The following is a 20,941-nucleotide window of genomic DNA, read 5'->3' on the forward strand; positions in this document are numbered from 1 at the left end:
GGTGCTTAGAGACAGACTGATACTTTGAGATATTGAGAAGAAGCCATGCTGCTGCATTTTTAAGTGTTTGCAGCTTATTGAGAATAGACTTAAGTGCATTTAAATACAAAGCATGACAATAATCATGTCTGGATATGGCAAGAGACAAGACAATTGATTGCTGAAGTTTAGATGGAATGAAATGAAGAATCTTTTTTATAAGTTTGAGTGTATAGAAGACTTCAGCGGAAACTGCGTTGACTTGGTCTACGCAGGAAAGTGTGTCATTCATTATGAATCCGAGATTGAGAGTTTTACTGACCGTTGAGGGAAGAGTACCCAGATCATGGGCCACCAGTCATGGGTCCAGCATGAGGGATGGGCACCAAAAAGGCAGGACCTCGGTCTTGCTAGATTTCAGTTGAAGGCAATTTTCGGACATCCAGGTGCTGACTGCCCACAAGTAGTTGCAGAAGCAGGAACTCAAATCTGGTCCATTGCTGATGAGAGAGACCATGATTTCAGTATCATCAGCATATGATGTGAGGGCGAAGCCAAAAGATTTTATAACTGCAGCTCAGGGGGTGACATAAATAATAAAAAGCTTAGGACTGAGTGAAGACCCCTGTGGGACCCCGCAGGGAAGGGGAAAGGCACAGATACATAGTTGTCCAGACTTTTCACACGTTCAGGTGATTTTAAGAAAAGAAAGACTGAACTAAAGTGACTAAGAAAGAAAGCAGGGATGAAAAGCAACCTGCAAGAGTGATATAAAGGGCAAAGAAGTGTATGGCAATGGAAGAAAGAGGCATGAGATGGAATCAAGACTATAATGTGTCGGTATTCAGCAATCATTGCTTTTGTCAGTTCCAGCTACGGGCTTCTGAGAAAAATGTTGGACACCAACACTTATTATTTTACAAATTAAGCACTGCCTGTATCATGTGGTAAAGAAGGTATTTAAACCATGTGTTTTTTAACCAGATTTTCCCACTGGTAGTTTGAGCCTGTAGAATGTGTATTGGGTTTCTTTTTAACAGAAAAGTTAAAAACAGTGCCTTTCTTCTGGAAGTGGATTTACCTCAAAATAAGGACTAGAATAAGGGGTGGAGAGACAAGCAATGAAAATTACTCAAGTGCTAAAGCAGGGCAGAATGGCCTGTAGGGAATCTCCTGAATCCAGTGAACTGAGGTCAATCAATTTGAATCACCTGTGAAGGTATACAGGCGCTGGGGATATTGCTGCAGAGGCTTAGTCGAACAGCAAGATCTTGAGTCCTTTTCTGAATTACTGCAAAGAATGTGCGGTCCAGAGTTGAAGAGAAAGGCCGTTCCAGGCCCTGGCTGAGAGGTAGGATAAGTAGCGGCCTCTGTTGTTCGACGTATGCCAGGGGTGTGAGCAAGGTGAAGGGAGGCGGAGGGCAGGTGTCAGGGAGGTTAGTGGAAGTTCAGGCGGTGGCTGATGTAAGTCAGTCCTTGGTTGCGCAGGGCTTTGCAGGTGTGGGTCGGCATCTTGAAGTGGCATCACTTCTGAATGGTGAGCCAGTGCAGCTTCATGGGGGAATGGGGGTGACGTGAGGCCCCTTGGGTAGGTCGAGAATGAGTCTGGCCGCAAAGTTCTGTATGGTCTTTAGCCTTTTCAGGAGATGCGAGGAGATTCCTGCATAGAGTGCATTGCCGTAGTCTAGCCAGCTGGTGACTAGTGCTTGGGTGATGGTACATCTGGTGTTGATCGGGAGCCATCTGAAGATCTTGCAGGGCATGCAAAGAGTGAGGAAGCAGGCGGACCAGACTGCGTTGATATAGTTTTTCATGGTGAGCTTGCTGTCCTTGATGACACTGAGGTTAAAGGCCTGGTCTGTAAGTGTGGGTGAGGGTCCTAGTTCCGAAGGCCACCAGAAGTAGTTCCACCGGGAGGTGTTGTTCCAGAAGATCAGTACTGCTGTTTTGTTGGTGTTGAATTTCAGGCAGTTGTGTTTCATCCAATCAGCGTTGTTTGTCATGCACCTGTGGAAATTGATCCTCATGTTGGAGGACTCTTCTGATAGCGAGAGGATAAGCTGGGTGTCGTCGGCATAGGAGATGATCTTTAGTTCCTAGGTTCTGATGATGTCGGCAAGTGGGGTCATGCAGGTGGTGAACAGTGTTGGGTTGATTGATGAGCCTTGAGGGACGCTGCAGATGATGCTCTTGTGTTCAGAGGTGTAGGGAGAAAGGCGGATTCTTTGGGTTCTTCTGGTGAGGAAGGAGGTGATCCACCTAAAGGTATCTCCGGGAATTCAGATATGGCAAAGTCTCTTGATGAGGGTGTGGTGGGAGATGGTGTCAAAAGCTCCTAAGAGGTCGGGGAGAATAAAGGCTGCTGTTTCCCCAAGGTCCACAAGGGCTCAGATGTCGTATGAGGCAGCGATGAGGGTGGTTTCTGTGCTGTGGTTGGCGCGGAATCCAGACTGAGAGAGGTCCAGAAGGTTGTTGTTCTCCAAGTGTTCCGTGAGTTTGTGGTTGATAGCTTTTTAGAGGACCTTGATGGGGAAGGGGAGCAGAGACATGGGACAGTTCTTGAGCTTGCAGGTTGGTGGATGGCTTCTTGAGGAGGGATTTGACCTCAGTGTGTTTCCATTCATCGGGGAAGGTGGCCTTGGTGAGGGATAAGTTGAAGATAGTGGTGAGTTTGTTGCCGATAGTCTTGCTCCCCAGGTTGAAAATGTGGTGGGGACAGGGGTCTGTTGGTGCTCCTGAGTGGACGAAGTTCATTATGGTGGTGGTGTTACTGATTGGTGAGCTGGTCCCAGGTGATTAGCAGGTGTTCTGGGTTGGCCTCAGTGGGAGCGATGAGGCTGAGGATGTCGGGTGGTGATTTGGGGCTCTAAGTTTTTGGAGATGTCAGAGATCTTGTTGTGGAAGAAGTCGCCAGGGTGTTGCAGAGCTCCTGGGAGGGAATGATGTTTTCGGAGGCTGAGGGGTTGGTGAACTCGATGACGATGTTGAAAAGTTCTTTACTGTGAGTGGTGCTGGCCTTGATGCGGTTGGGAAGCGCGCTACTTCACATCTTTTTCAGGAGTTAGTGGTATTGGTTGAGTGACGTTTGGTAAGCTGTTCGGTCTGTGGTGTCCTTGCTGGTGCGCCACCTTCTCTTGCATTGCTTGCAGTTGCGTTTTTTATTTCTTAGTTCCATGGTGTACCAGCTGGCCTGCTTGGAGGGTCTCCTAGATTTTGTCGGCTTGATGGTGCTGACTCTGCTGGCGCAATGAGGGATCCAGGTGGAGAAGTTCATGACAGTCTGTTCTAGGTTGGTTGAGGTGTCCGTCAGTAGGAGTTTAGGGTGTCTGTCCATTGACTTGCTGACACTTTGCTCCAACTTCGGTGAGAGGTGCTGGGCGGTCTGGTGGTGGTGCTGGGGGGACCTGTGATGGTGAAGTGGATGATGGCATGGTCTGTCCAGGTGAGTTTGGTGACATAACTGTACTTGACTCTGTTGCTGGCCTTGAAAATGGGGTCATGTGTGTGTCCTGCGATGTGCATACGGTCTGTGACTAGTTGAGAGAAGCCGAAGGTGTTCATGCTTTTGAAGAGGTTGGCAGTGTTGGTGTCGTCAGGGTCATTGTGGTGGAAATTGAGGTCTCTGAGGAAGATGTAGTGCTTGGAGTCGATGGTGAGCGGGGTGATAAACTCCTGGATGGCGTTGCAGATGCTGGTATGTGCAGTGAATGGTTTCCTTGTGAATAATGGCGATCCCTCCTTCGTGTTTGTTGACTGTGTCTTGAAGCGTTATCTAGTAGCCAGGAGGTGTGGCTAAGGCATTGTCGGGCGCTGATTCAGGGTTGAGCCACGTTTCAGTGCAGAAGATGACATTGGGTGAGGGAGTAGACGGTGTCCCAGAGCTTGATGGTGTGTTTTCAGAGAGATTGCGTGTTGAGCAGGATACTTAGTAGATGGTCTGGGGAGCAGTGGTAGGAGTGGTAGTGGTTGCCATACAAACGGGTGTTCGGTGTTGCAGGCGAAGCGGCAGTGTCAGCAGGTAAAAAGGTCCTACAGTAGCTTGAGCCGAGGTGCGGAAGCAGTGGTAGTTGAGGGGTCTAGGGCTCAGAGCTTGGAGTTGGTGTAGCTTCAAAGATGGGATATCCAGGGTTCCTGGTGCTAGGTTTAATCCAGACGCAGACAGGTGCAGACGGGCTTGCATATGGCGTGCCTTTGCTGCGCAGGGGGCGTGTGTCCAGTGTACATCTGTGCTGTGGTCTCCATTAATTAGGCCCTGGGAGGAGGGAAGGGGGGTTGGAGACAAGAAGCGGGAGTGGGAGCAGGCAGTGAAACAACAGTAAAGCGGGCGGCGGCAAATACAACAGAAAATGACAACAAACAGATGAAAATGGCTGTGCAGGGCTGAGTTAACAGGTCAATACAAGGAGTGCAGATGTGGCTAGCGAGAGACAATGTAAAAAGCTATGCAAATGGAGTTACAGTGTTTGAAAAGTGTTATGGCTATGCAAGAGGAGTTAACAGTGAATACGGCTAGACGCAATGTTAAAGTTAAAGAGAACAATATTACAGGAGAAATTGTTAAGCATACAATAAAGGAATAATGATAAACAATAGAGGGAAAATAAACGAAAACCTGGCAGCTAGGGCAAGCAACACGCAGCAGGGGGGGGGGGGGTAGCATGAGGACCTGCTAAACGGGGTCGCGCCGCAGCCTCCATTAATGAGGCACTGGGAGGAGGGAGGGGCGCTAGGAGGTGTGAAGTGGGAGAGTGTGAAATGGCGGGAAAGCAGGCGGTGGCAGATACAGCAGAAAATGACAAGAAAGATGAAAGCGGCTATGCGGGCTTAGTTAAGTCAATACAAGGAGTGCGGATGGGGCTAATACTTTTACGGCTATGCGAGGTGAGTTAACGGTGATTACAGCTGGACGCAATGTTAAAGTTAAAGGGAACAATGTTACATCAGAAATGGTTACGCACATAATGAAGGAATAATGATAAGCAATAGAGGGGGAATGAATGAAAGCCAGACAGCTGGGGCAAGCAACACTCAGCAGAGAGGAATCTGGCGCGAGGACGGAAGGGAAATTCTTGAGCTCGCTGGGGTGCAGCGTTTCAAGTCAATGTAGATGATGGAGGGTTTTAAAAAAGAAAAGTAATTAGAAATCCTTTCCAAAGGGCGAGGTCTCTTTAATTGAAGGTGTGGTTTAAAACCTCTAAACAAAAATTAGAATTGAAATGTTTCAGTTCTGAAAACCTGAGACTGTAAAATAAGGTTTTCAGAACTAAAACACTTCGATTCTAATTTTTAAACATTACTAAATTGAAGTTGAAGTATATTGGCGTTCGGAGAGTTTCATTTACTCTCATTCTCCCTGGTTAGACTTGTTCTTTTTCTCCTGCCATCTTTCTGAAATCCTCCATCTTCATATCTCAAACATCACCTTCTTCCTCTTCATTGCCATCTTTCGACTCTCTCCTTCTGTGTGTACTTCCTTGCTCAACTGTCCACCATGCACTCACATTCTCTTTTCATCTGTAAACACAGCATTTTCTTTTCCTTTGCTGCGATCTTTTCAACAATGCTTATACCTCGTTCAAACACTTTCACATAAAATGGTAATTACAATTGGCACAAATAGGACCATCGCTCTGATGCTCTGCAGAGAGGCCAAGGTTTGGATGAGCATGTGATCTGAACACCTTCCTTAGCCACTGACTGACAGTGTGAGAAACTGCCACTGCCGTTAGATTAGCTGAGAGGTTTTATTGTCATTTAGAGGTCCATCAGTGTTTATGTTTGTAATATGAAGGACAGTATATGGGGAAGGGGAAGGGAGTCGCTTCAAAGTCAGCTTTTAATTACTTCCAGTTCCTAAACCCGCCAGGATCGGTGGTATAGCGCGAGTTCAATGAGCCCTAAGAGCTATATTATGGGGTGCAGTGGTGCCCTCAAATCCAGGGCCACGGTGCCACTACACCTCCTGCACCATTGATAGCCACCCACTTCATGCCCAGCTGAGGTGGATTTTACAAAGAAATAATTTGAAAACAGTCTCTCCGCCATGGGATCTCCATATCCATCCCAGAGGGGCCGACAAAAGGTCCCTTCAAAGGATTTCTTCCCACGAGAGGAAGACGCAAGTGGGAAACCCCTGCGCAGGGTGGGAACTCCTCTTAGAGCACACGAGTGACGCTCCCGTTACTCGAGCAGCATGTATCGGCGTCCGAGGGGTCCCCTCCTCCTCCTCAGCAGACCGCCCTGCAGGCCGGCGAGGGCGGGGCCCTCTTCCTTATCGGGACAGGTCTGTTTGCTGAGAGGAAATGTGCTCGTGGCGCCGGCTTGTCAGATCAGAGTGAGGGGTCTCCGCTCTGAGTCCGGGCTCTCTGTGCTCAGCGGTAGCCGCGCGCTTCACACACCTCCCGGGGCGCGCGCCGCCTGCACCGGAGCCTGCACGCTCGAAGCGCTTAATCCACAGCTTGCAAAGCCACAGACTAGAGCTTGCAACGTGGGCTCCGCTCACCTGTGTCAGGGCGGAGAAGCAGGGAGCCCGCGGGAGCAGCTGTCATGAGCGTCCCCGAGGAGGTGCTGCTGAGGGCGCGGAAGGTGGACCCGCGCCCCGGGGAGAGGATGAGCGTCCGCCTGGGGCTCTGGGCTCTGTCCGGCTGCCTGATGCTGCTGCTGCTGCTCTCGGGCACCGCGCTGGCCGGCTGCCTGCTGCTGAGCGCCCGCACGGCCGAGCTGCAGGGCAGGGTCAGTGCCCTGGAGGAGCAGGGGTGCCGGGGCAGCGTCCCCAGGGAGGAGGCGCCCGCTGCCTGGGCAGGAGGTCTGGGAACCGTGCAGGAGGAGGCTCTGCTCGCCCTGCTGCAGCCCAGACTCGACCGACTCCTGCAGGAGGTGAGTGAACGCCAAGCCCGTGCGTTGTCCGCTGTCAAACTGTGTGCCCGTGGTACCCTCCGAGGCTCCGACACACACTACGGATCTCTCTTGTATGAGTCCGCGCGCAGCCGTGATGCTGTGAGCATTGTGCAACTCTCATGTGGCTGAAATAAGTGTTCAATCTATCACACGCATAGACTGCGCTGCAATAAAAAGTCAGCAGTTTTGATCTTTAACTGTTTTAATTAGGGCTCTGTGTCCTTTTAGGTGATGATTCGTATCTTCCACCCTGTGCTCCGTATCTAACTCATTTTGACCAGAATATGGTGTGAGATTGGGATTATCTGCTGCGATGGGATCATTTGGTGTAAATTAAGTTAGTTTGCTCGTAGACAAATGCACACTGGTGCACTTGTTAATCATCATTAAACTCTTATCAAGGCTATTGTGACACATATTAATAATTCGTTTTACCGCACTTTTGTAATTGTGGCGCGCTCTACTGTCTACATCCGAAGAATGATGGGCGAACTCTGCCCGGATTCGAATTTGTAACCTGCAGTTTATCACTTGCGGGCGCGCTTGTAGCTGGCTGAGCTGCATGCCTTCTCGAATATAGTAGCCGCTGTCTGGCAGAGGTAGTCTGTTGCACAACAGTGCAAGTGACGTCTGATTGGTAGTGCTTTAAACTTGGAAGCGAGGCTGTCCTTAAGTTGAAAAGAGGGGATGGCACAGTTTGAAATGAAAGGGACAGTTAACTATCCCCGACGGTCTCCCCAGATTTGAATGGAGGGGTTTCTGTTCTCAACAAACCCTTAGCCCTTGCAGTGCTGCACCTTTCCTTGAAGTGCACGCTGGCGGAGTGTATGACATGTGTGTTCAATTGCATAGCTATTATGGCGCAACAGATGCAGTGGCACAGCAGGCCAGGTGGTCGTGGGGCCCACTGCACCCCAGTTATGTTGGTTTTAATACTACTATATCAGCGGGGTGTGGTGTGGGGGGCATCTTACTTGCATCATGGCCCATGCCACCTTTGCTATCCGCTTGTAGTTCATTTTTATGTACAGTAAACTTGCCGTATGCCCACCATCGACATCGCAAATAACCTTCCCAAATCTGGAGGGTTCCTGTGCACTTTGTTTTCTATTTGTTTATAAAGGTGCGCAGCAGTGCCGAGCCCTTCATGCAGTCATGTTCTCTGTAGGTTTGGTGAACTGGTGCCGTGGACGCTGCAGAGTAGGGCTCGGTACCCTGACGCGGACTGCTGTGTGCCGTCTGTCCATGTGCATGCTCTCTCCCTCATTGTAATGGCGCTTCTGTGCTGTTCGCCACAGTATGCCTCCTGCGCCCCAATCCGTTCTCTGCATAGGCCCCCATCGCGCCTCCCTCGGGCTCTGTCCCGTGAAGTGTGGTTGGCACCGAGCACACGAGGCTGGTGAGTGTCTGAGGGTGATTGGCAGGTACGCGGGGTGACTTCCATCAGCTTCTCATTCCAGGTGGCCTCTGGTCAGCCCCACTGGCGCCTGATGGGTCGGCTTGTGTCCGAATAGAACCGGGGGTCTCAGCCCAGCTTCCACCGCAGAGGTCCGCTTCTCTCTAAACGCCCCCTCGTTATAGGCAGCCTCCCTCCTTGGCCTCTCGGTCGACGCAGCGGCAGCCCTGGTCTCGTTAGACACCCGTGCACGGAGCTCTGCCCCTTCCACCACTGCGGCCTCTCTGTTGAGGCTGCCAACGAGACCTGGTCAGCAAATGCTGGTTGAATGAACTCAAAATGCTATATGACATAATACGTGAAGTGAACTTCTACGCCTCGTTAGGGGTAGTAAGCGCTATACTAATGCAATTAAAATATAAACAATATATCAGATCCCGTAACCCAAATCCAGTCGTCATTGAAGGAAAACCCATGCTCTTTCACACAGTAGTTCAGCTATGGAAGGCGGTCAGGTGCTTACTGCAGAGCGTCCAGGTGACTCATGTTAATGTAAATTGCACAGAAGACGCATGTAACTTGCAATGCCGATCAAAACGTGTCCATCAGTTGATATGCACATAATAAACTCTTGCACTTACTAACGCCCCGAGCGGGATGTTGTACCAGAATTCCGAAGGTCAAAGGTTGCAACGAGTCGAACTCGCGCCCCTGCGGCTAGTATTGTCTATGCTTTATTTTAGAAGAGCCCACCCTCCAAGTATAAGTATTAGAGGGCGCATGCGCATGACTTGGTAAACCAATAAGTTCTGGGGCCCAACATTTTGCTCAGAAGCCAGTGATCGGCTCTATCGGATGGGGGGCGGGGGGGGGGGGGGGGGGACCCGGGTGTGATAATCTACAATTTCCTGCGGCTGCAGATCGCCCGGTGCATGGCGCTTTCCTCGGTGTGCACTAAAATATGTGATTCGTGCTCCCCGAGGAGTCGCCGTGCCATTATATAAGTTGAAAGTAAGGATGTACAGGCTGAAAATAGTGCTTTGGAGCCGAGTGGCGTTGAAAGCGCCCGTGTTTGACGTTTTCAGAAGTGATGCGCTTGACTATCCTATCACAGGCTCGCTTTGCGCTCCTCGATGAGGGCACACATTTGGGTAAAGAAGAATGTATGGTTAAATAGATTTAGTCACTTAGAATCCTATCCCTTTATGATACAGTTTCCATGTTTCCGGAGTCGCTGCCCCGCACATCTGCAGTCTCAGAGTCGAAGCGGGCTTTTGACAGGACACAGCCGATGAATTGTGATCCGGTTGCGATACTCGGAACGGTGTTAAAGTGCCTTTCTGTTAAATTTGGCTTTTTGCAACATTACATTACGAAATACCAGTTATGAGTGGTTTAGAAACCCTGGTATAGTATGTACCTTTCAAAGGCTCACCACCACTCTCACTAAAAACGAAAGTACAGAGCGCTTCTAGGAAAATGAAAGACGCTCGGGAAATAAGGGCTCATACACCAGGCCACATAATGTAAAAAAGTGCGAAAATAACCTGGACTGCGTTGATGAAGGGTTCTTTTTACACATTGTCGACAAAGAGGTCCGCGTTTTTACTAGTAAACCTAGGGGCATGAACACAGGGCACCGCAGGGACCAATTTTAATGTCTGTATTGTATTGACTGCTTTTACTGAGTGCTAGCAGGACCCTCCCCACTTTAATCCAGGTAGTAATCCACCATCCACCTTACTCTTGACTGACTAGTCCTACCCAGGGACATTTTAAGGCATGGGCAATTGCCCTAGGACCACAGGGCTCTGGGAAAAGTGCATTTTCTTTCTATCACACTTCTGCCTCTTTCTCTAATCCAACCTTTAATGTATAATTCCGTATTATTTGGGATCATGGGACTTGAATTAGCAGAAAATAGTAAATAAAATTCAAGGACCTCCCTGAGTATGTCTTGGCGGGCCCCCAAAATCCTTAAGTTGACCCTGGTCCTTCTATTATATACCCAGGGGTTCAGACTTTTTCACCCTGAAACAATTGGCTGCCCTCTCTTTTTCTGGCCCTACCGGCCTGCCCTGTCCAGCGCTGCGCATGGAGTCTCGCTGCCCTGTCTGCAGCGGGAGCAGGGTTTCACCCTCCAGGATCTATTGGTCCCTCTGATCTTCACACTACGAGGCCCAGTGGCTGGCTTGGGAACCCTGCCAAAGTAACCAAAACTACCAACCAACTCCTTCAAATCGCTGCTTGGATCCTCGTTATGAGCTTTAATAAATTTCAGTTTGGCCAATAACACGGGTCCCTGGCTGAATACAAATGAAAAGGCGAGTTAAGCAGTAAAACCTGCGCCAGACTTTACCTGTGTAAAGCAGGTGTAACTTATTCACGGGGAATTCACCGCAATCGGTGCACAAACCCTAGTTAGTAGGATTTTTCTTCATTCTGCATTGGAAAACATTACCATATGTGGTTGGTAGTTCCAGGGGCAGTGTTTCCACACCAGTTCTACCACAAAACTCGTAATGAGCTTCTTGGACACTCTTCCAGGCTGACCTGTCACACCAATGGTGTTAACATTTGAGGAAAAAATCAACAGAGGAAAGCCGAAAGAGACTACACACAACCCTAAGCAAAATACATTTGGTGAGAGTGTGGGCAGTGTGGTCGTGGCTTCACAAAGCAGATCTCAGAAAGTGCGCGAGGAGAAAGCTACCAGAAAATACCCCACCTGCTTTCCATGGACTGAATTTGGTGGAATCTTTAAGTCAAACCTACAGTCATCCTAAATTCCTCCTCGAGAGGCAGTTATTTTGCTTCATGCTGGACCTCATATGTTATAGGTATGGCGAGCACCTTACCCTGGGTCATTATGGACACTGTCTCCAGGCCTGAACTTTCACCTACAAGTCATTGGGATCAGGTGTGTTAGTCTAATTACTTGAATAGAAGCAAAACAAGACTACAACACCCAAAATGCATTAGGTAATCACAAGAAGAGAAATAGTGTCTGTAATGTCCTAGAAGGAAGTGATCACCCAAGATGTAGGTGGTAGCGATATTACACAAACAATGAGGGACATAAAACATTAAAGCATTTAAATAGTTCATTTCAGATCTATAAATGATTTAAAACATGTTACAATGAGCCACCAACACGTTACAATCAGCAACCAAAAGTGGTTTACTTTGTCAATTAAAATAAAGCATTGCACATAGATTTAAATACTAGCGGTGAGTACTGAAGTACAGCCATATCACCACTTCTCATCCTGGAACCTGTTTCTGGTCTTTGTCTTTTCACCCACAAATCATTCCGATCAGGTGTCTTTTCTAATTGGGGTAGGGCTGGTCCATAGGGCAATCAGGCAGTGCCTGAAAAGCTGGTGTGACGGATCAGTGTGAGGGCCGTTTTTAGGTCTCGTCTAGGCAGCGCATTCGCTGTCTCTCGAGACATGCTGTATTTACTGTATGGGCTTTCAGCACTCCCCTCCGTTTTCATTTGTTCCTTCGTGTGCCTTTTGAAATTCCTTTGTTTTTGTTGGTGAATAGTTTACATTTGTCCTGCCTTTTGCTGTTTTGATCATGCCCTGGAGACTGGGCCCGTTACATGGATCCTCTCACTATTGGCCTTGTATGTTAGTTTCTGTGCCCTACTGTTTTATTTCTGTTTTGCCTCCGCTTGTTTGGCTTTCCAAACGTGCTCAGCCAAGGGCTGCAGATCATGTCCTTATCTTGTTTTCCACTTTCTTTGGTTTCATGAGCGCCTTTCCAGTTGGAGGCCATGTTGTTTTTCATCCTATAACATTTTTGGTTCCATTAGCTCAAATGTCCAAACCGTAAACAATATACTTACTTAATGGAAGTGTAGTTTAAGAAGACGGCTGGCAGAGGTAAACATAGTGTTATTGCTTCGTTTTATAAAAATGGAAGCAGCTTTAAGTGGCGCGCTTTCAACTTTTGATGCTTTTTTTTTTAGGTTTCAATCATTGGTGAAATAAAACCAATATTCCTTAATATGCTTCCTCGTGCTCTCCAAACGTGGCATGTAATGTGAGGTTACTTAAAAATATATCCTGCAAGTAAACAGTGCGGCACCACCTCAGCACAGCACCATTTCAGGACCAGTCAGCGTCACTCAGTACCACTTCAGAAGCACCACCTGAGCATCACTCAGCGGCAACTGAGCACCAGCACAGCACCACCTCATCACTCAGCCCCAGTGCAGCCCCACTTCAGCACCAGTGCAGCACTACCTCAGCACAGCATCACCAGTGCACCACCACCTCACTACCAGCACAACACTACCTCTGCATCAGTGCAGCAGCACCAGCACAGCATTTCTCAGCACTACCACAGCATCTTTTCAGCATCACTCAACAGCACCACATCAGCAGAGCACCACCTCCACATGCAGGACCAATTCAGCCACACCATAGCACCAGCGCAGCACCACCTCAGCACCAGCGCAGCACCATCACTGCACCAGTGCAGCACCACTTCAGCATTAGAAAAGCACCACCTCAGCACCAGTGCACCATCACCTCATTAGCAGTGGAGAACCAAATCAGCATCCCTCACCATTATCTGAGCAACAGCACAGCATCATCTGAGGGCCACCAAAGCATCACTCGGTATCACTCAGCACTACATGAGCACCACCTCTGCACATGCACACCACCACCTCAGTATCATTCTGCACCACCTCAGCACCAGTGCACCACCACCACCACCACCTCCGCATCAGCATAGCACCAGCACAGCACCACCTCGGCACCAGTGCAGCCCCATCCCAGCACCAACTCACCATCACTCAGCACCGCTGGAGCACCAGCTCATTACCACCGGAGCACCAGCGCAGCATCTCTACAGCATCACTCAGCACCAACACAGCAACACTCAGCGCCACCACAGCACCAGAGCAGAATCTTCCCAGCATCAGTCAACACCAGCACAGCACCACCTCAGCATAGCACCAGCACAGCACCACCTCGGCACCAGTGCAGCCCCATCCCAGCACCAACTCACCATCACTCAGCACCACCGGAGCACCAGCTCATTACCACCGGAGCACCAGCGCAGCATCTCTACAGCATCACTCAGCACCAGCACAGCATCACTCAGCGCCACCACAGCACCAGAGCAGAATCTTCCCAGCATCAGTCAACACCAGCACTGCACCCCCTCAGCATCAGCATAGCACCACCTGAGGAGCAACTCTGCTCCAGTGCAGCTCCACCTCAACATCAGCGGACCACCACCTCCGCATCAGCACAGCACCACCTAAGCTGCAACTCAGCTCCAGCGCTGCACCACTTCAGCATTAGCTCAGCACCTCCTCAGTACGAGTGCAGCATCACCTTAGCACCAGTGCAAAACCAACTCAGCACCACCAAAGCATCACTCAGCATTACTTCAGTATTACTCTGCACCACCTCAGCACAAGCGCAGCACCACCTTAGCATCAGCGTAGCACCACCTCAACAGCACCACCTCCTCATCAGCGGACAACCACCAGTGGAGCACCGAATCAGCATCAGTGCAACACCACCTCCACAGTTGTGTGACAGAACCCTGCATGCGTTACCCACGCATGCTGGTTCCATGCAGTCTTAACCACGCAAGTCTTAACCACCCATATGCCTTTACCACGCATGCCTTTACAACAAAATATGAGTTGCTACGGCATGTAAGGCAAAGACCTATGCATGGTTAAGACTTATCAGGTAAGTCTCACCCCCTGACCCCGTGCCCCCACCCTGAGACCTAAAAGTACCCCTTCCCTCCGGAAAACCAATCCCCTCTTCCCCCCCCCCCCAGACTCCCTAAAAACATTCCTGCCCCCAAGCTCTAAAAACTACCCGCCCTCCCTTAAGCCCTAAAAAGTACCCTGACCCCCCTGCCCTGAAAACAACTCCAACCTCCAACCCTGAAAACTACCCCAACTCTTAAAAACTACCCCCACCACCCCAAAACCCGACCCCAGCCCCACTCGCCTTACTGCATCCTCTCCCAATGCTTCCTGCTTCCGCCCAGCAACAGCTAGACCGCACGCTGCCTTAATCACGCGTATGCACTGTTGGAACACGTGTGGCTCTGCCCACATTGTTCTGACTTTTTCCCCACCTCAACATCAGCACAGCACTATCTCAGCATCATTATAGCACCTCCCTTGCATCCGTACATCACCACCAGCGCAATCCCAACTCTGTAGCAACTTAGCACCAACGCAGCACCACTTCAGCATCCGTGCAGCATCACCTCAGCACCAACTCAGAACCACCTGCGCACCACCACCACCTCAGTCTCACTCCGCATCACCTGAGCACCACTACAGCTCCATCTCAGTATCACCAAAGCACCACCTCCTCATCAGTGAATTACCACCAGCGCAGCACTACCTCAGCACAGCCCCACCTCCACATCAGGGCAGCCCCACCTCAGCACCAGTGCAGCCCCACCTCAGCACCAGCGCAGCCCCAACTCTGCAGCAATTCAGCACCACCTCATCAGTGCACCACCACCAGTGCAGAATAACTTCAGAATCAGCACAGCACCATCTCAACATCAGCACAGCACATCTCTGCATCAGCACAGCATGACCTCAGCATCAGCACACCATCACCTCAATATCAGTGCAGCATCACCTCAGCACCAGCACAGAACCAACTCTGCATCACTCAGCACCACCAAAACATTGCTCAGCACCACCTCAGTATCACTCCGCACCACCTCTGCACAAGCACACCACCACCTCAGCATCAGCCCAGCGCTACCGCAGCATAAGCACAGCACCATCTCCGCATAAGCACCACCTCCTCATCAGTGCATCACCACCAGTGCAGCACCAGCGCAGCACCATATCAGCACAGCACCATCTCAGCATCACCACAGCACCACCACCAATGCAACCCCACCTCAGCACCAGCCCAGCCCCACCTCAGTGTCAGCCGAACCTCAACTCTGTAGCAATTCAGTACCAATGCAGCATCAGCTCCGCACCACCTTAGTCAGTGCAGTATCACCTCAGCCCAGCACCAAATCAGCATAATTTGGCACCACCTGACCACCAGTGGAGTACCACCACCACCTCAGCATGACTCGGCACTACCTCAGCATGACTGAGCACCACCTCAGTATCATCTGAGCACCACCACACCACCTCAGCATCAGCACAGCATCAGCACAGCACCGCACCACCTCCTCACCAGTTCATTACCAACTTGGCACCAGCCAGGTACCAACTCTGCACCAGCACAGAACCAACTCTGCATCACTCAGAACCACCAAAACATTACTCCGCACCACATCCGCACAAGCACACCACTACCTCAGCACCACCTCTGCATCAGCGCAGCGCCACCTCAGCATCAGCACAGCACCATCTCAGCATCAGCACCACCTCCTCATCAGTGCATCACCACCAGTGCAGCACCATCTCAGCATCAGCACAGCACCATCTCGGCATCAGCAAAGCACCACCACTAACACAACCCCACCTCAGCACCATCCCAGCCCCACACCACCTCAGTGTCAGCAGAACCAAAACTATGTAGCAATTCAGTACCAAGGCAGCACCCCTCCAGCATCAGCTCAGCACCACCTCAGTCAGCGCAGTATCACCTCAGCACAGCAACAACTCAGCATCACTCGGCACCACCTGACCACCAGTGCAGCACCACCACCACCTCAGCATGACTCAGCACTACCTCAGCATGACTCAGCACCACCTCAGTATCACCTGAGCACCACCTCAGCACCAGCACAGCACCAGCACAGCACCACCTCCTCACCAGCTCAGTACCAACTCTGCACCAGCTAGGTACCAACTCAGCACCAGTACAGCACCACCTCAACATCAGCACAGCACCACCTCTGCATCAGTGCACCACCACCAGTGCAGAACCACCTAGGCATCAGCACAGCCCCACCTCAGCACCAGCGTAGCCCTGCTTCAGCATCAATTCAGCAACAACGCAGCCCCAACTCAGCATCAGCACATCACCTCAGCACAGCACCACCCGAGTGCCAGTGCAGCAACACCACCTCAGTATCAATCAGCATCACCTGAGCATTCACTCCAAACCACCACAGCACCACCTCAGTATCACCACAGCACCACCTCCACACCATCTCAGCATCAGTACAGCAGCACCTCATCAGTGCACCACTACCAGCACAGCACCCCACCATCTCTGCATCAGCACAGGACCACCTCCTCATCAGTGCGCCACCGCAGCCCCACCTCAGCAGCAACTCAGCACCATTTCAGCGTAGCATCACCACAGCACCAACTCAGCATCACTCAGCACCACCTAAACACCATTTCAGCATCATCACCACAACATCGCTCAGCACCACCATAGCATCACTCGGCATTACTCCGCACCACCACAGCACCAGTGCAGAATCTCCTCTGCATCATGTAACAGCGCCACCTTAGTATCAGCACAGCACCACCTCTGTATCAGTGCACCACCACCAGTGCAGCACTAGCGCAGCCCCACCACAGCATCAGTGCAGCACCATCTCAGCATCAGTACAGCACCACCTCTGCATCAGTGCACCAGCAACAGTGCATCCCCACCTCCGCACTAGCTCTACCGTAGCAGCATCTCAGCACCAATGCAACACCACTTCAGCATCAGCGCAGCATCGCCACAACCCCAACTCTGCATCACTCGCACCAACTCAGCACCACCTGAACACCAGTGCAGCACCACCTGAACACCAGTGCAGCACCACCTGAACACCAGTGCAGCACCACCAAAGTATCATTCAGCATCACCTGAGCATCACCTCAGCACCTGAACATTGCCACTTCAGCACCACCTCTGCATCACTCAGAACCACCTCAATCTGACCTCTGAATCTGACATCTGTTGATTCGCCCCTAGTGTCCGTCTGCTGCTCTTGTGTTGTAATTCAGGTACTGTTTCCCAGCTTCCACCCTCCCGTTGTTTATGCCCCCCTAACAAAAACAAAAGCTATAACAAGCATTAGAAAAGGCAGGAAGAAGTTACCAGCCTTGCAAGGACAAAAAACTAGAAGACATTGTTTGTTCTTTTTTTAATAGGGCCGTTCAGTTGTACATAAAGTCTGTGTTCTATTTAAGGTAACAAAAATGCTTACAACACTTTTTATTATAACTTTTCACCATGCTGCTCAGCTGCCACACTGCCCTACAACATAGCTTAAAGAGACCGGCAAAGCCAATAGCTCTGGCTAAACACTTTTATGGTCCCGAAGGTGAGACCTGTTAGCTATGCTAATGCTCGTTTTGGCTGTTTGTGGGCCTGTTTTACCTCTGCTGGGCCAGTTTTTACTGTTGAATTTCTTGACATTAAAACAAACATTTCCTGAAGGGAGCCCAAATTTGTGCAGTCTTCCATACCTTGCCAAACATGTATACCGTGTGTTTTTGCAAGTTCAGAACTGCCTCAATTTGCAAACGTCAACCACAATTTTACCTTTCGAATTAATTAATGAGGGACACATTTATTCTGGTGCCTGCGCCTATTTTCTGTCCCAGTCCAATCCTGTTTCTAATTAATTCAAGGGAAGCAAAACTGAACTTAAAAACCCAGAATGGATTTGGTTGCCTGATCTTGTGCATTTGATGACACAAATGAGAAGGTCACTCAAGCCGAATAGCACTTGTTACAACACGTACCAATACAACGCGTACCATTACAACATGGGTATTAGTATGCGTTGTCAATTACGAGATACCATTACAACGCAAACTTTTACCCCGACTATGCCTTTACCACGCATGCCATTACAGCGCAAAAAAATGCGTGGTAAAGGTATAGTCGTGGTAAAAGTTTCTAAGGTAAGTGACAGTCCTCTCTCTCCTCATGGTTCCTGCTCACGTCGTCTCTGAGGGGCGGTGCACGTCGTTATGAGGAAACGGAAAAGCCTCTGTTTCCTTACAACGACGTGGATCGTCTACATTTTTTTAAAACGCGTGGTAATTTACTATACATTCCTTTACAACGAAATTCGTTGTAAAGGCATGCGTGGTAAATGACTATGCGTTCTAGAAAAATGCCTAGTAATGACTTCTCGATGTACAACGCATGCGTGGTAATGCATGCGTTATACTGGTCTTGCGAAGTAAAAAACTCATTGTAATGGCTGTTTACCCTCAAGCCTGCGTTTGTTCGTGGGAGAGCTTCTTCAGTGCCCAATTGGCTCTTGTATTTGTTTCACAGCCTCTTTCTCACACGGCAAAGTACTTCCCGGCTTAAACCAAAATAAACCAAATTAATGGCTTGCCAGCCGCTGCTCTTACTTAGACACTTATTTCGCGTTATGTAAAAGCGGTAACGGGCCTGTCGGCCCCGGGCTCTCTACGAGCAGAGCTCTTTGATGTGCGTTAAACATACGGGCATTAATGCGCGCAGTACTTCCGTGTTTACACAACCGCCAGAATCGAGGCTCCGTCTCTCCCCTCCGCCTTGGTATGTGTCGCACGCGAGGTCATTTGCAAGAGTGGGGTATAGGTTGCCGTGTGTTGTACCCCCTTGATAGGAGGGTATTCGTTTCGAGAACGATGTATGCTTTTGTGTAGTCCTTCCACACCGCTTCCAGAACCTGGGAACCCTACCCACTCATTTCGGGAATTTCACTTTGGCCAGAATCTTGGCGCGCTGGAGACGTTGGGATTTGCCAGTGAAGTAAAAATAGCATTCTTAAATGAATCCTATAGAGGGGAGGCAGTGTGCAGTGATGCCACACCCCCCCCCCCACTCCACACAGCACATCTTGGAATTCTATTATTCACTCAAATACACTCTGCCAGATATGAAGTGATACATTTGTGACTGGATAAACTGCATGGTTGGTGCGAACTTTGCACACAAGTCGATATTCCGCTAGCAGTGAAATAACATTTGCACCCGGTTCGCTCTTACCGCATCCCTCAGAATGTGGGCCTTGGAGCTGTTGGAAGAGCATTGTTTGGCTACGATATACGAAGCATTGTTAAGTGTGTAAGGGCAAATCTTAGGTCTAGGATCTAACTTGGTCTTACAAATACTCGCTGGTCTTGTTGCTGGAAAGCATTGAGTGTCACTCACAAGCTATGTCCAGGCCCCTGTACCACTAGGTATATCTGTGGCCTGAGGCCAAGCATGTCCGACAGGAGTGTGAAGGTCGCCTGCAAGCATCAGAACATGGAGGGATATTGGCCCGGTGCTGGGTGTAGCTCTCTGGATGCACTGCCCCTGAATGATGCAGGGAACATGGATGAACTACTTGATAACATTTGTCTGACGGTATACTATCGTTGTGAGGAATCCCAGTACTGTGAGGTTTATGGTCCTACATACACATTAATGGCACGATTATTTTGTGACAATCCTCACTATATAGATTACTTTTTGCCTTAGGAAAGGAAAGTGCACTCAATTCGGAGTCAATTAGGTAAAAGTCCTTTTATTCAATAATGCTGTTCAGAAACTGGCACACAGCCAACGCGTTTCGTTCCCATTAAACTGCCAGTGGGAACTTCGTCAGGGCTGCAATAATATAAAATTACATAAACGACGACATAAATATAACGTAACATAACAATTCACAATACAAATATGAATAAATACCACAAAAATATAACATAAATATCATACATATAGATGGCCCAACCAAAAAACACAGCACAAAAAACAATTTTGTATCTTATATCTGTAGAATCGAATAGTATGTGTAACTTCTTAAAACAAAGCATATAAGACAAACATATAACAAGCGACTAACAAAGAATAAATCAAACCAATTTACAATCATATTTACATAGAGACAAGGACATAAACAATTAATTCAAGAGAGTTGATATGTGCTCATATGTAAGCAATGTGACCAATTCAAACAATATTAAGTAATATAACATGCTCTAAATACCATGTGGGACAAAACTCAAAACAACATGAAGTATTCTAAAAGCAATTATTAGATTCCATATCACCAGCAGTGGACAACAAGTAAAAAAGGGGGGGGGGGAGGAGGGGGGGAGAGGAAATAACTCTTAAATTTGCCTAAGGTTCATTAGGTTATGTCAAAGGGTTCTCACCTCAATGGAGGATTTAAATCCAAGGTTGGTATCGAATGCAGAGCAAAAAATATATAAGCCAACTGTTTCCAAATAGACAAATCCCATACAAATTGTATATGTTGACCTAGTAATTCTCCATAGTGTGGGAGGCCAAATATCTAAAACCAGGAAACAAATATAAACCATAAGACACTAAATAATTTGGTGAAGAGTGGTTTTTTCTAAAATAAAAACATAGGATCACTAATAAGAGACCCATATTCTCACCTATTACGTCCTAGGTCCGCAATTAATATAGTAAATTTTCAGTCTGGGAAGATGTAGTCGGAATAAATAAGAATAACCCACTTATATTGGGTGAGAAAAAGAATCTAGAAAAAGAGAAAAGAAAATATACACCAACCACATTGAGCATATAGAGAAAAGTATCTGTACTTATTGGCAAGCACAATATACCAAACATAATGACATAAATTGGTTAAATTCATCAAAATGGGCACTCCCAAGTCTGACATATCGAAGAATGTGTCTACAGAAAACAGTAATTCTATATACTAGACTGACAAGTTGTATATGAAAAAAGCGTATACAACGAGTGGCGTAAACTAACTACAAGT

General features: G+C 48.9%; 1 protein-coding gene across 1 annotated transcript in view; it reads left to right on the forward strand.

Annotated features, from left to right (window-relative positions):
• Positions 1 to 6,376: 6,376 nt before the first annotated feature.
• LOC146810894 (collagen alpha-1(XXIII) chain-like) overlaps positions 6,377 to 20,941 on the forward strand; it is an 826,927-nt gene continuing 812,362 nt past the window's right edge. The window contains exon 1 of the mRNA XM_085617944.1: positions 6,377 to 6,855. Within this exon, the coding sequence (XP_085474070.1) occupies positions 6,526 to 6,855 (330 nt within the window). The 5' untranslated portion in view covers positions 6,377 to 6,525. The remainder of the gene's footprint in view (positions 6,856 to 20,941) is intronic.

Source organism: Triturus cristatus, chromosome 7, assembly GCF_964204655.1.
Source record: "Triturus cristatus chromosome 7, aTriCri1.1, whole genome shotgun sequence".
Lineage (NCBI taxonomy): Eukaryota > Metazoa > Chordata > Amphibia > Caudata > Salamandridae > Triturus > Triturus cristatus.